The 18,108-nt window shown below is 40.8% G+C and overlaps 1 protein-coding gene and 1 long non-coding RNA gene across 2 annotated transcripts; one reads left to right on the top strand and one right to left on the bottom strand.

Annotated features, from left to right (window-relative positions):
• Positions 1 to 1,129: 1,129 nt before the first annotated feature.
• Positions 1,130 to 12,790, bottom strand: LOC127597888 (F-actin-capping protein subunit alpha-2-like). Its single transcript, XM_052061250.1, has 10 exons — positions 12,642 to 12,790; positions 7,478 to 7,541; positions 5,838 to 5,889; positions 4,953 to 5,016; positions 3,686 to 3,892; positions 3,426 to 3,505; positions 3,239 to 3,317; positions 3,095 to 3,166; positions 2,945 to 3,007; positions 1,130 to 2,044 (listed from the first exon to the last, which is right to left on the bottom strand). The coding sequence occupies exons 1-10, from the start codon at positions 12,771 to 12,773 to the stop codon at positions 1,904 to 1,906; spliced, it is 954 nt and encodes a 317-aa protein (XP_051917210.1). The 5' UTR covers positions 12,774 to 12,790; the 3' UTR covers positions 1,130 to 1,903.
• On the top strand, positions 12,031 to 17,276 carry LOC127597901 (uncharacterized). Its single transcript, XR_007961801.1, has 3 exons — positions 12,031 to 12,161; positions 14,633 to 14,736; positions 17,179 to 17,276. It is a non-coding gene; the product is annotated as an uncharacterized LOC127597901 (long non-coding RNA).
• The last annotated feature ends 832 nt before the right edge of the window (positions 17,277 to 18,108 follow it).

The raw sequence follows: 18,108 nt of genomic DNA, 5'->3' as shown, positions 1-18,108 counted from the left end.
TTATTTCCATACACCGTGTATTAAACGTGATAGTTAATTATGTTTTAAAACCATAAACTAAAAATAGATCACGATGCCAATTCGATGTATTTTTAATTCAAACTCAGACCTTTATTTTTTTTCCACATCAGCACAGAATGCGAAATTTAATCCAGGTAAATATATGGAACATAAAAAAGCTAAATCAAATGTAATCCGTATAAACTGAATTTCTAACGACTTCCGGTGTTTACCGCTAAACTTGAACAATAGTCGTTAAAAGTAAATAAAGTAAATAAAACACATTTATTTCACATGGATCCCTGTCCTCATCTATATGGATATTTATCATTTAAATTTAACCATAGGTACCAGTCAGTGAAACGACAGCTAAAAATGTCAATAATAGACAATTTTCTGTATTCATAAAGTTATTTTAATCTCTAACGTTCGTTTACCAATTTTTATATGACATGATGCTTAAATTTATCGACGTGACAGCATACATGTTTATGGGGAACAAAATGGTAAATTACATTGAAATGACAAAGGACCTCTGGTATCCTGCTCACAAGCAAACCTTACAAAATATTTTTTACTTATAAAACCAAGAGAACCATTTCTTTCCAGGTCCCCCACAATATGAAACAATACAGTAAAGATTTTTTTTGACTGCCGTTTGTTTGTTTGGGTTTTTTTTTGACAGGCATGTAAAATGACAGATCAATATTTGTACCGGTATATATATTTTTTACTAATATCTATTGCATCCTTCTGAGTTTGCTCAGCAACGTCAAGTGAAAGCACAATGCATTTTTATGCTTAAAACATTTTTAGGTGAAAGGACTCCAGAAGTTCCCATGCAGCCAGCTTGCAACCAAATATTAACCCCCCCCCCCCCCCCCCCCCAAAAGTAAATGCATGTCTTAAATAATAGATATTACCACATTTAAAAACCCCTGACATTACCTTCATTGAAAGTGCTTGACACGTTGCTTATTATCGGGCTGATGTTTTCAACATTACAGTATTGACTGTTTGAAAAGCCAAACTGTGGCATTTAAAATGACTCATTCGGACTCCAAATATCTACATTAGATCACAGTGAATAGAAAAATCTTCAGAGATAGAACACCAGAAATTCTGAGTCTTTGGATAGAAAATTTGTTATTTAATGCAACATAACTGTGACCGAGTTACAATGATGTCATGGAAATAACCACCACACTGACAGAGGATGTGTCATACAGTTATATATATATGTATATATATTACAGTGTCTTGTTCTTTTTTTTTGTCATATAATACAGTCGGTCGGGTTCTGTCAAGTAAAAATAAGCACAGGAGGAGAAGTGATACTTTTTTGTTGTTGTTTTACTTGTTTTTATTGTCATTTTTGATATTACTCGATGCAGCGTGGGACCAGTTAGTGAAGCTTGTCGGGCTGCTGGAGACTGATGAGGCCGTACAGTCTGTCAGGAGAGAGAAAAACAGGACAAGCAGTGGAAAAGTCCCCGCCTCCCCCAAAAGGAAGTGGGGGGGGGGGGGGGGTTCGAATGTTTTGCCAATGAGCACAATTGTTATTTTTTGTGTGGAAATTAATTACAAATAATTGCTTTTTTGCATACATTTTTGCCTGCTGCCTTCTTGTTTGCTTTCTTTCCTATGTCAAGTATATATCTTTCCAATATAACATCTGATTTAAAGCAGGGAGGCGCGCTTGTGTATGTATAAAAGAAAGGAACATCAATAAAAGGAGACATCCAATGACTTAATTTGACATCTTGCATCTTCTTTGTCTTCTCTAGTTTTTTTTTTTGTACAAAGACAAATACTACTATCCAGTCATGCAACATTGTTTTGTGTGTATGTCGGTGTGTGTGTGTGTTAGAGACAAAGAGGGCAGTTAGTTTTTTCTTCTTTTTTAAGCATTTTGCATCTCCTTTCCGAGCTTGTAGCTCAAAATCTTGTTCCAGTCGATCTTGGTGCGTGTCACAGGAAGCTGGCGGCGTAAGGCTTTGAAGGTAGTGTCCGACATGGTCTGATAGTTCTCATTGATGGCCGTCTGTGCAGGACAACAAAAGAACAAAAGACGTGTTACTGGAGTCTTTTTTTTTTCTTTTCCTCCCCACAATTTGTGATGCCTTGGCAAACACACTTTATTTGTTTCACGACTACACACACAGTAACTCACTTTTTAGCCATTTGAAATGCCATTAATCTGTTCCAGTTTCTGCCATAGCGAACATGTATGTGTTTTTAATTAAGAATAATCTCACTGATTTTTTTTGAGGGCTAGGCAAATTTTTTTCGACAAATTATAATTAACATCACAATTTCAAGTCGCATATGTTGCAGTTTGGGGAGTAAAAACATGCTTCACTGCTGTTTTGTTTTTTTAGCATTTAGATATCATCTTTAAATCCCTCCTCAAAACTCACTTGTATTCTTTGGCGTTTGACTCAGCATGACTTAGATTTGCTATTGTTTTTACTGCTTGGTGCTTTCTACCGCCTTATTACTTATTACTTATTACTGATTCGTCTTACTGTTTATTGTATATGTTAAATCGCTCCATGTACAGCACTTTGTATGCAGCGATGGCTGTTTGAAAGTGCTCTATAAATACTGTTGACTTGACTTGACTTGACTAGATATGTTCAGTGCTTAGCAAGTGCAGTGCACGCATTGACTCATCATTGTTACTTATCTTTAGATGTCGCCATTTAAAATTTGTTTGTATGCCCTGATCAATAAACAGCTTAAAGTACAACGGTAACTGTGGCTCATTTTGCACATTTATGGTGCTACCCGAATTGCATTTTTTTTTCCTTCACTGAGGCAGCAGTATATCTGAAGCATGCCCACCCAAATTCGTTCAAAAGAGCCAACAACTCTTAACTCGATAGGACACCTTGGTACCACTGCATATATATTTTGAAGTGTGCGCATTGTGATCACATACCTGATATTCGCTCTCTGCGGCCCCCATGATCTTGACAAACCTTTCTGCGGTTGTGACCTCATTCTGGAAAGACATAAGTGGATATAGATTATTATTAATATAGACTCCCTGCTTGGATTAAGAAGTGGGGGACCAGGTGGTGGAACTCACAGAAATGGACATGGTCTCCTTCACCTCCTTGTGGCTCACCAGCTGAACGTTGCCGTCCTCATAGTAATGAACCTGCATGGGTGGACGCGGACACCGTAAGTGGGTGCGAGAGTGCCAATGACAGCAGCTGAGGCGTCCACTGACCTGAATCTTCATGATTCCTGCCACGTCGGTGGAGGATGGAGAGATGGTGAATTTCCATTCTGACCTCCAGCGTCCATTCCTAAACACAGAAGGAGCGAAAAAAAAGACACATGGATCTTGAAAGAAGCCACCCCAAAGTGCCCTTTGTCCGATCTGCTGTTGAGTAAAGAAAAGAATTAAAAGGTACCAGAAGTTTTTTGGCTGAAACTGATGGCACTCGACACACACGATGATGGTCTGATGCCCATCGATGGTTTTGCCGTAAATCTGAGAGGGGGGGAAATCTTTTTTTACATATTTTGGAGGACACGATGGCTTCATGTATGAAAAGTAGATTTTGAGAAAAGCTGCAATTTTACAAAGGGTGGTCATAATAAAATATTGTGTGGCTGCTTTTAGGAGAAAAACATTGGTAACACATTAAAAATTGTATTTTTTACAGCGTACAGTGCAGACTCCGTTAGGGTAGTGCTCCTTGACGTAAGCCCTGACGGCGGTGTCCACGGCGCTCCTCCACTCCTCCATGGAGACGTCCACATCGTGACGCCGGGGGTCGCTGGCCTCCTTCCTCAGGTGGTCAAAGGAGAAGGAGATCTTGTTCTTGGGGTCCAGGACGCGACCGTTCCCCAGATCCCCGTGCTCTGTGATTAAGACCTGTCAACGAGGACCGCATTTCTATGAATTTATCATTTTTGTGAATTTTTTTTTGTCTTGAAAACATTAAACTTTATACAGTAGTTCAACTTTTTTTTTTAAATCACAGGAAGCTAGAATTTTTTTCCTATTTCAATTAAAGACATCTCTCTCGTAAATACATATATACCATTTTACTGGCAAACTAACATCTCAGAAAAATACGCCCCGCCCCTTTAAATTCTGGAAAATGATATATATACACATTTTAAATCTCATAAACATCCAACTTTCAGCAGAAATCTAATATTTTCTATGCGTGTGTGGGGGGGGGGGTATCATTTTGTCTATTATATTCAAGCTAAATTGTGGACAACATTAATATATATATATAAAATAAATAAATAAACATATTTATTTATTTTTTGTTTTCAAGAAAAAAGTTCACTCAACTAAAATATCTGTTTCTCACAAATAAATTGCCTTTTTATGGAAAATATACTACTTTAAGAAAATATTTGTTCATACACAATTTTTCTCACAAATACAGTACACGCAGCTTCTTCCCTGAAATATGTAATATTTTCCCCTCACTTCCTTGGAGGAAAAAAAATAGTTTTCTCAAAAGAATATTGCTTTTGTCTTATCCATATTTTTTCTTGTAAATGAGAAAAAAAAAACATCATGAAGAATTTATGCTTTTTTAAAAAAAACTTTACATGATACTGTTTCGCTGAAGCCGTGGCCTATAAATGAAGCAGGCACTACAACTACTGTGGAACGGCCTTTCCATCACGTCGTCATGTACATCGACACTTCAGCAGTGCCGCCGAGAACGCGGGCGGCGGGGGAATGAACGCACGGAGTGGGAACGCTGAGACATGATGACACACAGACGTAACATCTCTGCAATCATTGCTGGCGTTGCTGAGCATTTGCTCAGCCACAAATCAACAAGGGCCACCAAACGCAATGATGTCATGGAAGGCAGAATTGCGAGCCATCAAATCGTGTGATTTGAATCTTTTTGAGAATATGTATTGAAGTAAAAAAAATAAAATAAAAAGATTTTTTAAGTCACCTGGTCATCGTAGCCCTCAACTTTCGCGGGGGTAAACTGGTCCAAGTTGTACTGTGCAAATGCACTGCAAAGGGAGGAGGAATAAAAATAAGTGAATGAAAATGACAAATTAATATCTCGTTTAACTTTGCAAATGTTGACTTCTCTTTCCAAATAACCTACACTCAGTCCCCTGTGACAAAAAATGAAGGCGTGTTTGATTTCTCAAGGACACCTTTTCTTTTGCATCTGGTTACTGCACAATGCCGCCTGAATGCTGACCAGTCCCAACAAGTCAGTTGCTTTTGATTCAAGGTTGGTTGTGCCATATTATTTGGCATTTGGAAGGTGAGCTGCGTTTCCATAGTTCAGCATTTTATGACATTAACTGAAATGCGATTGCTCCGTTACAGCCCCGAAAAACTAATATTTTATTGTTATGCATTTTTAATTAAGAAACACAGCACAGTATTTGTACCAAACACAACAGAAATAACAAGGGCATTATCAATGCCGTTTTGATAAAAAGGCTGCTTTGTAATGGGAATTTAGCATGCAGGTCAAGAAAGGACATGCGGAAAACGGTCTACCATGCCCCCTTATGTTGCCGGGCCAATGCCATGTTCTGTTTTTGTAACGGTGACATCCAGCGAGTTCTGTTCGATGCACAGAAGCTAATACAAATCTGTGCATCAGACAGAACTCGATGTACCGCTGCTTCCATTTCGGGCCGCGTAGTTTGCTCGCTTTAAAGTGGCCGTAGATATTCAGCCACCCGATCTGATCATCCCACGGGCAGAGAAACTCAGCATGCAGAAAAGACGAGTTTCAGAATTTAACTACAGAAAAACCCGTGAACTTTTCGACCAGATTGCAATTTACGCAGCCATGCGGCAGAGCACTTACTGCGTCGCACCTTCCCTGAGGAGATTGTCATTGTCGAGCAGCAATCGGACATCTACAAACACAGCAAAGAAGACAAGGAGGGATTAAGGGGGGAGAGGGCGAGTCATTCAGAGCAAATGAACAAGAGTGGAACGGGGTGTTAAATCCCATAAAGATCACGGTGGACCGAGTGGCGACAAGGGGATTGATTGAGTTCAAGCGTGTGTGGCTGCGTGTATCTGTCAAGGGGAGATAAGACAAATTCAAATGCATGCAAATGCTCCCCCCCCCCCCCCCCCCCAGCCTCTTATCATGGCGGGATGAAGCTTTCATGATACTTCTAGCTGTCCGTGCAGGCTCGGCTGACCGGCGGCAGCTATCAACCACTGCATGTATGGGCCATAAGTCAGAATACTCGGCGAAACACATCTTGCTGCTGTAATAGAGTTTTAACGGTGCACAGGAAAAAAAAAAGTCGGAGCTGTACACCATAATATTGCGGTTTCTTTTTTTTTTTTTTTTTTGGTAACATTACAACACCGGTACTAAAATATCAACACCAAGGGTGCCCCACCAGTGGGGAGTAGGGTGTAATGGGAGTAAAATAAATAAATGAGTGTCTGTGTGCGTGTTCGTAATATCGCGTTTACATGCAGTAACGGGTCGACCGCAGAAGGTTGGTTTCTTGAAAAGTATACAGCCCATGAGTAGTGAAAATCTGCGTAGAATTGATGCCCACCCAAAAAATAAAAAAATAAATAAAATAGAAATTTGATCCAAAACCCACTGATATGTATTGCAGGTCAGGCTGGCTGACATTCTTTACATTGAACAACAATGTTGTTCAACAAATTTTAGTAAGGCAGTCTGTTTCACATTTCCATTTTTATTTTTATTTCAACAATCTTAAGAATTTCTTTTGGTTCATTTGAAACAGGTATATCACATGCAACTGCTTATTCACTTGACTTTTTCTTAAACAGAAGTCTCCTGAGTGCAAATTGATTGATTTGAAACATAAAATGGATCACCATGACTTTTCAATAGTCACAAAACCTTTGACTCGAACAACAGGGAAATGAACAAGCAATACACATATCCACAACTGCAAGGATTATTTGAAATATGACATATCAGTCAATATAAACACGGAGTGATGTCTTGTTAACTCGTGAGTGATGCCCTCTAGTGTCTAAATGCTATTACTCATTTAGTGAATGCTATTACTCATTTAGCCACTAGAGGGTAGCAGTACTCTATGAAACATCACTCCCCAGTCTACGAGACCTCAGTCAATGCAACACGTGTTCCATTGCGCCCAACCTGCGGGCCAGACGGCACTGATTTTATGACAGGGGCCGAGGGCCGGATGAAATTCGACCGCGGGCCGGATTTGTCTCCCGGGCCGGACTTTGGACATGCCTGCTTTAGAAGCTTCAATGGTTTTTAATGTGGAATGAAAAATGCATGCAAGCACGGCGAGATTCTGCAAACGTCTTACAGGAGGGCTGGACTCATGATTTGAAACTGGAACCCCAGAGATGTAAAGCACACTTCATGCCAACCAGTCAGTCAACCACTGTGCTGCTCACATTATATACAGATGTAAACTAATGATAATAACAATAATATATATATTTTTTTAAAAGCAGAAAACTTACCATTGAAAACTTCATTGAACTCTCCTGGTGGGGCATGAATGATAAACGCAGCTGCGATGCGCAACTGCAGGCAAGACACAAAATGGAGTGTTTAGACAAATGGCACTGGGCTCAACATTATGACTTGAGCTTGGACACTGTCCGCATGTAAAATATCTTTTTAATTTGTTTTTCCTATGAAGACAATGAATGAATAAATGAGGAAAGAATCTAATTCACGTTGGTAGACGGGGCATGTCTCCACACGCAGAATTTCCCCATCTACATTTCTCTGCTGCTGCTTTTGCACGACACATCCTGTTTCTCGGTCACATGACAAAAAGACGACGGCTCATCCCTCCCCCGCATGGCACTCGACCATATAAGGACATGAAAATGTGCCGAGAAAGAGTTGACAGAATCGTTGGCGGCACCCGACGGCTCGGCCAGGTTCTCGCATGTCTGTGCGGGTGGAAGGCGCGGGTGTTAGGGTGCATGTCAGAGGTGTGTGTGTGTGTGTGTGTCAGAGCATTTTGTTGTTGGTTGTGTGCCTGAGGTGGAGATCAAAGCGTTGGCTATTTTGGTGTGAAGTGGCGATTTGAAGAAAAAGTCAGAGATTCAGATTAAACACACCACTAGTTGGGGAGTTCATCTAAAACACAGCTGTCAAATTCATTTTTGTCGCGGGCCACTTTGGTGGTTACGTCTTCACTTGGAGGGCCGTTACTAAATGTTCAATCACCACATCATATTATTACGTGAACACACACACACAAAAAAAAGATGGCTCACTAGTTTTGAAATCAGTCAAGTATTTGTTCAATTGTTTAAGTGAGTGCAAACCGAGTCACAAAGTTCTTGCAAAATGTCACCAATATTTATTTCAGTACAAATTTAAGCTGATTTTAAACTTTTTTTTTTTTAATACGAAGTATTGGGGCAAGACTCATTTAAGATTGTAAGTAGGACTGCGGCGATCAAATGTTTTTAAAATGACAATTCGACATTATCCCATTGATGAATCCGATTTTATATTTGAAAGCAATTGTGTGCACATTTTCAGCATGACGTCTCTGATCCACGGGAAAAAGCACACTTTGATCCTCTCCTCTTTCATCCATAACTGCTTCAGACAACAAAGTGTATGCAGAAAATTGGTGAAGATTGAACGACTGTCTGTGTCCTATATGTTGTCTTGTGTTATTTTTGTTATTTTGACTTCAAAATGGCGCCGCGAGAGTGGCTGCCTTTCCAGCAGCTCCTATATTTTGTTGTTCTACTTCTTGCTTTCATAACTTTGCTGCTGTGAATTGGGAATTTCTCCATTGTGAGACTAATAAAGGTTTTCTCTCTCCCTCTCTCTCAACAAAATGTGGACTTGATATTCAGGTTTCATTTTGAGGCTGTCACTACTGAATCCTTTTAGAATCGATTATAAACTGAAAGTGTCTGGATGGATGACATGCACACTACTGAAACATCGGGGAAATGTTTTTTTGTGTAATTTATTTTTTTTTTTTAGGTTGACTTTGTCGACCTTTTTTTCCCGCAGCCCAAGTCGAGTTTGCTGTTGTGATCTCAGGTTAGCGCCGGTTAACCATTCGTGAGTTAAAGTCTGGTTGCAAGGCGCCCCAGCCATATCGGTATTGTTTCGAAGAGCAATACAAGAAGTAATTTGATCTGTTTAACAAGGTATGGCCATTGAGAGCAGTTTGTCATTTACAATGCCCACCTAGTCAAAATTGAAGGTTCAGTATCTTGCGAAAAGATAACCTTGAAAGTGGACGGCTGGAGCCCGGAATTAAAACAACAAAGCCTTCCGCCACTGGACCGCTCTCCTAAAAGAACCACGGCCAACTAAGAACAATTCCAGAAAATGCTTTTCATCCACGAGGTGGGACCATGGGGACAAGAGCTGCAAGTGAAAATGAGTTTTTGAGTATCCTTCAATGAAGGCTCACAAGCGCCGACATGAAAACTCGACGCGTGGAAGCCAGAGTTGACAGGCATTCCAGGAACATTCTTGCTTTGTGGCGACACACCTAACAACCCCTGCCGACTGAGCGTTGGTCTGCGGTCGGTGTTGAATCGAGATTTGGTTGGTTCACGCTTGTGCGTTGAATATCAGAACGGCCACTGCAGAGCTGATTTATCTTTCCTAAAATCTCCATTTGAATTAGCGTCTGTTGGCTGCATGACAGACAAATATTTTATGAGAGGCCGATGGTGGCAAAAAAAAAAAGATTGCTGCAGCAAAGTAGAAATTGGATTATTAAAGCAGCCCATGTGTTTATTTTCTTATGTCTAGCTGTCAAACCAAATCTAAGACGACGCTTGTATCAACTCAGATCAGAACTACGCCACTGCTTGGCCAACCCGCAGTTGATTCCAACCTGCGCCTCTACTCAGCTAGACCCGGAAAAATTCACCCATTAAGTTTTGTGCTCTTTCTCAAATGCTGCTTTTAGACTAGAAAAGGCGCACATAAGACATTATTCTCCAGACCATTTTGGAGTTGACTTCTCGACTAAACGAGCAGTCCTTGATATTTAGTGAACAATAAAGCTGCATTCAAAACATGCAATATGAAGAAAAAAAATACAAGAAATACTTGAGTTGGAACCTTTTCAAATGTATTTTCATGAATAACAACTGGTGGATTTATGAGTCCTAAATCTTGCATGGCCGAATGCAGCCAAGTGGGACAACGACGAAATATATCTGACACGGTTTGTGAAGGCTTTATGAAATCATTGATGAAACATTAAGCGACGGTTCAATTCAATTTACTTTTATTTGTACAGCAGCAACTTGTCAGACTAACCGAGGCCCAACCGAACCCCATACACAAGCAAAGACGAGGCGACGGAGGCAAGGAAAAACTCCCTTCTCAGGTAAAAAGACTCAAACTGACCCAAGACTCAAAGTGGGGTTGGCCGCCTGACGTTTCTTGGTTTTGCAAAGCCGATCCACGCAGCTCATAAAAACAGCGCCGGGGTGTGTTATGATGGGACGGCCGTGTGCCGGCTAGAGGAGTGAGCGAGATCGATACTTTTGAGCTGAGACGAATAAGATCGATTTTCAAACTTGACACAGGGATGGATATGTTTGATACTTCAGTCATCTGATACGTTGGATTTCTAGTACGGTACCATATAGGAATTTGGCACGATGGTATCGATCAGCAGACTCACACGAGAACCAAAGAAGCAGCAGACTGGCTTTCCGTGAAGCAATTTATTCATTTATTGCGAGCAGTTTGGAGTTTACGTGTTTTTTTTTTAACATTAAATGTTCCTCTTTCGACAAAAGAACTGTTTAGCATTCTGGTCAACTTACTGTAACGAACATTGATCAGATAAGTCTTCATTTTTGGCAGACCGCAAGGTTTCACCATTACTAACGATCAGTGTTTCCGCAACGTTTACTGTACACATTGAGGCAATTTTAGAGTTTTAAGTCCAAATAACACCCTGAAATTGACCTCAATGTTTGGTCTAATGCGATCAAAGGCGCTTTTTAAGCAGCTTGATCTTGCCTTCGTTTGCAGCCAATTTTTTAAAGCAGATTTGTAAGGTCATCTACACAGACAGCCTCGTTGAAAGGTCTGATGAAAATATTGAGGAATATTAAATCGAGTGTGACAGCAGAGACGGATATGAATGAGGTAGGTAGGTAGGACCCGGTCGTTAAGCAGCTGCAGACGAACGGGAAAAAAAACAAACTTCCTGATCTGAGAATGAATCTTGAGCAATTTATCTGATTCGAAAGGAGGAATGAAGGACTTTTCAAAAAATGATGACACACAAAATGATTTCCGTTCGCCTGCTGCCTCATGCTGCGCTGATTAAAAATAGCATCAAAGAGGAATTCTTCGGGTGAATCCCAGAACGCGGGTTGTCACGCTACTCTGCAGGCACAATAAAAAAACAAACACGATATTATTTAAGACAGACAATTCTAAATCGCACGCCATCGGAAGGAGGTTCGTAGCAGAAAAGGCAAGTGTTGCGATGGATGCAACGGCAGGGACGGAAAACTTCTCGAAGACGATACAACACAAAACGGTTGGTCTACAATACAGTACAATATCATATAATTGCTGATTGCTGTCAAGCCGGACAGCAATCAGCCAATCACCAACGCGAGGCTTCTTTCTAACTAATTCTTCTGCTAACCACATTCGAGCCCCATCTTCAGGTATAAGTTTTGGTGAAGAGCGAGCATCCGATATTCTGCTGCTCCAGTAAAGTGGGGGGGAGGGGCTAAGCGTGAACAATTTAGACGATAGTTTTGCATATGAGCAAGGAGAGGTGCAGAGAAGTGTGATGCACTTTCCAACCATTTATTTAAATAGATAGTCAGACACAAAGACAAAATGAGACAACTTGCAAGGAGCTGCTGTAGATCACAGTTCACAAAAAAAACGGCCAATCCGATTGCAGTGTAAGGTCACTCATTAGGCCACGCCCCTTAAAGGCACATGAAAACTGCAATAGTGCTGTATTACATTTCGTAAAACCAGTTGGTTGAGGTATTTGACAGTTTGTCTAATGAGCTAATACGTTCAGTAAAGCAGTTGGTTAGTAGATACGTCCGTAAAAGTACACAACAATTATGTTTCGACGATGAACACATAAGCACCTCTTCCAAGCAACTTCCTGAAACGTCGTGACTTGTTAACTACACACACACGCACATTGAGGTGACACAAAATTTTGAATCGTGTAAAAAATACGGCCGCAAGCGTACAAAACAGAAAAGCGTCAAGAAAACAGCAAAAGGGCGTGTTAATCAGTTTCGCTGTTAGCCACCGAGCGGCTAAATGCTAAACTACGGGAGCTAACGTTGCAAAAACTTTGCCAAGACAGACAACAAGCGACGCGCAACGCGGAGAAATAATGCGCGGTATGTTATCTCGACTGATTTTATAACGACAACGGGGCTCCTATTTTCAGCCAGCACCGTACAAGGAGTCTCCGTTTGGAGCTTCGCTAAAATGAGCGGAAGTTGAGCTAAAAATAAGAAGAGTGGCGGCGGCAGGCAGGCCCGCGAATTCCGCTCGTTAAATAAACACGTTCGTCATTCGAAGCACGTCCAAAACATGGCCAAGTGCCACCTGAGAAAACCGCGGCTCATCTAATCCTAAAAGCGCTTAGTTTGACAAATTAAAAAGTATTCGTACCTTATCCTCGTTGCTGATCGGCTCGTCTTGATCCGCCATCTTTTCATCCGGCACAACCAGCTTGTCAGAGCGTTGTGACGTCATCACATGGGTGGTTCCCCTCCGTTTGGCTCGGCTCATGCATGGGGCCATCTGCGTGCGCACGCACGGATCACACACGGTGACTGAATTTGTGTAATAATATTCCATCAATCCATCGATCTATCCACCCATTAATAATAATAATAATAATAACACCATCAATACGAGTCTGTTTTCTGCATAGAAGTAAAAGAAATAGAATAAGCCATCATTCCATTGCACTACGAAAAGGCATTGCAGTATTCTCAATTCGACTCTATCGATAGAGAATAAAAATAAAAAAAAACGCAACTGAAGCGAAGTTGTACATATCAAAATGACATGAAACAACGCAATTTAACATAAGAATAAAACAACAACAAAGTCAAAAGCAATAAAAAACATCCTTTGCCTGTGAGTCTTCGGTAGTGCCACTTCCATGCTTTTCCACTAGATAGGGATAGAAGACAGGATAGAAAAATGAGCTGTGGTTGGTTAAACGTTATCCACTTAGGGACTTCAAGCAATTTGGGTACAACTAGCCTTGCCGAGCTCCACGTGCCTTGCACCTCATGATTAGCAAATAATATGAGATGACTCGACGCGCTGGGATTTTATACAACACGCTTTTAAGTATTCCGATGTTATACGACACCATTCTATGTGATACGACATGGCACGCTCACAACTCAAAAGATTCACACCTCAAAACATCTTTATCCCTGCGATGAATTGAAATGCTATTCATGTGTTCCAGCCTTATCTCCCCCCACAAAAAAAAACATTTTGGAAAACTGCAGAAAAACTCCTAAATCCGGTGTCTTGCATCGAAAGCACAGGTGTCAAAGTCAAGGCCCGGGGGCCAGATCTGGCCAGCCACATCATTTTATGTGGCCCGCGAAAGCAAATCAAGCATGTGAAGTTCCATGATGCTTGCTAAAGTCTGAACCAAAATTTCAAATTGTCATATGTAATCCACAATAACAGTCGTTATTCTTGACTTCCGATTTTAGAAACTAGTTATTCATCAATTTGTTGTGCGCTGTGTATTTAATATGTGGAAGTGATTAAACATTTATATGGTTTCCCAAAATTCATAACGTCCCTCCACGTCAAACCGTAACTACAATGTGGCCAGTGACAAAAATGAGTTTGACACCCCTGATCTAAAGGCACTGTACTCATCTTATTTCATACATATACAATAAAATACGATGCACTACTCTAGTCTCCACAATACTACACGACAATATCCCACGACACACTATGCTTTGGCAACATTTGTGCATTTTTGGGGGTGGGGGGGGTGATCCTCCCTCTCTTTGCTGAAATACTCATATATTTGTTGTTTTTGTTCTCAGGCCAAAAATTGTCATATAACACTTAGGCAACATTTCAAAGCATTCTGGTACCAAGGTACCAAACTCGGCAGGAAATAATAAAACTGTGTGTGTGTGTGTGTGTGTGGTTTTTCAATTTTAATGTAGTTACCATGTATGATATGATACAATATGACACAGAGCATAAAAAATTGTGCCTAGCATCCCGAGGTTTAAGTGTTGTGCAGTGTTGTATTGTGTCACGTGGCATTTTATAGTATTGTGTTGAATCTCATCATATCACATAGCATCACGTGATATCCTCATGTATGATAGCTTGTCTACTTTTGGAGCAGTTAGGTGGAGTTCATGTCTTGCTAGGGGCCACCCCCAGTTGCCACACGCGAAAATATCCCGCGGTGTGCCACAAAGAGACTCAAAGCAGCATTGAGGACTCGTGAAAGGGGTCTTCTGTGACTCAGTGACAGTCTCAGCCGAGTCATGACACTATTCCCGCCTGGACAATCATCACCTCGAGGGAATATCAAAGACACAGCATAATGAAGGGTGAGGATGAAAGAGTACAGTGTAACTTTTCTTTTTGTCTCCCAGAATGTCCTTAGCAGCTCTTGGCGAGCACAAAGAGGTGGCGACACAACTGATAGTCTTGGGACTGCTACACTGCATGGAATAGCAGAAAGTGAGCTTATTAATAGGTGAGTAAGAAGCTCCAATGTGACATAGTGATGCATAAGCAAGATGGTGTCTTTTATTTCTACTGAGCTCACCAACTTTTTGGCGTTAGTCAGTTTTCCAAGAAGCAAGTCGGCGGAAAAAGCGCTGCAGACCTCATCAGGGTCGCTCATTAGAGTTCAGGAAACTCAAAAAATAAAGAGCAGACAAAAGGCAAAAACCCGATACGACCTTCGTCCGCCAGCTCCTTCCAGTATTGTCTGGAAATCTGTAGGTTTTTTTGGTCTGAGGTTTGCAGGAGTTGAAAATGCATTTTTCACTTAAAAATAGCCAATGACATCCAAATGTATATGATACAATCGGACATGATTAAAAATATTGTATGGTGTCATATTATACAATAAAACGTGGTCAAGTGTGGTTACAGTTTGGTGCATTGTGGTATACCATACAATGCAATATGATTTGATTCATTGTGATATTTATACAGTCATGTACTGTAATACAATACAATAGAATACAATAGTGGGATGACGGGATACGATATAAGACAATGCAAGACAACATGATCACTTGCAATACAGTTTGGTGCTGTATGATACATGACAAGATGCTGTTCGTGGTCGTGTAAAATACATTATGCTGTATAACCGTAAGATGTGGTCCGATATGATAAAATATCATCTCCAAACTTCTAGAGAAAACAGTAGCTGCTCAACTAACACCCATCTTTCCTCCAATAACCTCTACGAACAATTTCAATCTGGCTTCCGTCCCCTCCATAGTACCGAAACTGCCCTCCTCAAAATATGCAATGACCTTCTTCTCTCTGCTGACTCCGGTTCACTCGCCATCCTCCTCCTGCTTGACCTCAGTGGAGCCTTTGACACCATCTCTCACTCCATCCTCCTCGACAGACTCTCCTCCATTGGCATCACCAGCATCCCCCTCTCCTGGTTCCGCTCCTATCTTTCTGACCGCACCCAGTTTATCCAGCTCAAACGTTTTAGATCTCACCCCTTTCCCCTCACTTCAGGTGTTCCTCAGGGTTCTGTCCTTGGCCCATTGCTATTTCTAATCTATCTTCTTCCCCTTGGTAATATCTTCAGGAAACATCACATTCACTTTCATTGCTACGCGGATGACACCCAGCTCTACATCTCTACCAAACCTAATACCATACTTCCACCATCCTCCCTAACCAACTGCCTGCAGGAATTCAAATCTTGGTTCACCTCAAATTTCCTCAAACTGAATAGCAATAAAACTGAATTCCTCCTTATTGGCACTAAATCCACTCTAAACAAAATGAATAATTTCTCCATTCCCTTCGAAAGCTCTTCCATCTCCCCCTCCCCTCAGGTCAAGAGTCTGGGTGTCATCCTTGATAGCACCCTCTCCTTCACCTCACATATCAACCACATCACTCGTTCTGCATATTATCATCTTCGAAACATCCACCGGCTCCGCTCTTCTCTCACTCCTCAGTCCACTGCTATACTTGTACACACCCTCGTCACCTCGCGACTCGATTACTGCAATTCCCTTCTGTTTGGTCTCCCTCAAAAAACCCTCCATAAGCTTCAGCTGGTCCAAAATTCAGCCGCCCGCATTATCACACTCACGCCATACATAAACCACATTACACCTGTCCTTCAACATCTCCACTGGCTCCCCATTTTACACCGCATTCAATATAAAATCCTGCTCCTCACATTCAAATCCATTCATAACCTAGCCCCTCCATACCTATCTGACCTCATCCATATTCCTACGCCTGTCCGCTCTCTTCGTTCCTCCTCCTCTGTCCTCCTCTCTTTCCCCCCTGCTCGCCTCGTCACCATGGGAAATAGAGCCTTCAGTCGCTCTGCTCCCCAGCTTTGGAACTCACTCCCAGCTGACCTTCAAAACACATCTGTTTTGACAAGCCTATTCACTCAGACCATAAAGCCATTATTTTATTTATTTATTTATTTTTGTTGTATTTTTTCTTATCTTATTTGATGTTGTTTTTAACATTGTACTCGTGATTTTAACTGCTTGGTGTAAGGTGTCCTTGAGTTTCTAGAAAGGCGCCCACAAATAAAATGTATTATTATTATTATTAAAATATAACAAGGTAAAAGATAGCACACGGATATGATAGGGTGTAACGCATTCATTAATTACTCCAAAATCTACAAACATATGATGGATGAATGCTAAGATATGATTCTGTACTGCATTATACAGCATGGAAGAATATACTTTAAGATGCATGACGGTACATATATACACACACACATACAGACATTCCAGTTTCACCATGTCTTTCTGCACGTATTACGTTTGACAAGATACGAGGTGTGAAAAGTAGATATGAAAAGTTATGAGAAGATTTGAGCTCTCATCAGGGGTCCGACTCCGACTTGCACTCCCTCGGAATTCCTGATTACGTGTGCCCACAATCTCTGTCCTTTTTACAGGTTTTGATGAGTGATGGTGGAATGATTCAGGTGTGGAAAATCAGACGGGCCCAGATGAGGAATGTAAGCTGATCTCATGTGAAAAGCTGCTCAAATGGCATTCATCAGGGTGTGGGGGTGTGGGGGGTGGGGGGGGGGAAACCCTCAAAAACATCAACTGTTGAATTGAATGGCGGTCTGACAAATAAACAACACTAGACGATACAATATGATGTGATTAAATCAACATGGTATGATATCGTAAGTGTCCAGTACAGTGCCGTACAATACGATATGATATCATACCGTAAGGTATGACATATGATATAACACGCAACAATATAATGTAATGCAGTACATATGAAATGGTAGTTTCGGGGATGTACAGTGCGGTCCGATACAATGCACTCCAGGGTATGATAACATTAAAAATAAATGAATAAAGTTAAGTTACGATACACTGTACATGACATAGAATGCTGTATCATATGATACGACATGGTCAAAAATATGATATGCAACAATACAATAAGGTATAATAAGGTCTGGTATTGTACAATATGATATAATGCTATGCAATACAACAATACTGTGGTGTGGCTCACTATGAAGCAATAACATACAATGCATCATGATACAATGAGGTGCTCGCTGTGCGATACAATTACGATATGATGGAGTGCATTCCATGCAATGTGAAATGTGAGATACAATATGCGACTATGCGATGTGATAAGATGTAAAACAAGACAAAATGCTGTCATACAATTCAGTACGATGCTGAAGTGTAGTACAATTTGATACGAAAAATTTCGATACACGGTATGATACAGTAAGATACGGTAGGATCGATATGGTATCGTTTTTATATGGAATGATACAATGTGGTGCAATGCGCATATGCTATAATATGATACGGTACTATAATACTGTATATGATATACAATACTA

This window comes from Hippocampus zosterae, chromosome 3, assembly GCF_025434085.1.
Source record: "Hippocampus zosterae strain Florida chromosome 3, ASM2543408v3, whole genome shotgun sequence".
Classification (NCBI taxonomy): Eukaryota; Metazoa; Chordata; class Actinopteri; order Syngnathiformes; family Syngnathidae; genus Hippocampus; species Hippocampus zosterae.
Note: the sequence above shows the minus strand (reverse complement) of the source record. Positions and strands in the feature narration are given on the sequence as shown.

Excerpts from the sequence above, each read along its gene's own strand:
- LOC127597888 (XM_052061250.1), bottom strand. The coding sequence starts at position 12,773 with ATGGCCCCATGCATGAGCCGAGCCAAACGGAGGGGAACCACCCATGTG. Across the intron at positions 5,890-7,477 it reads GTTCAATGAAGTTTTCAATG|ATGTCCGATTGCTGCTCGAC; the intron begins GTAAGTTTTCTG and ends CTGTGTTTGTAG. Across the intron at positions 3,318-3,425 it reads TTTCAGCCAAAAAACTTCTG|GAATGGACGCTGGAGGTCAG; the intron begins GTACCTTTTAAT and ends TTCTGTGTTTAG.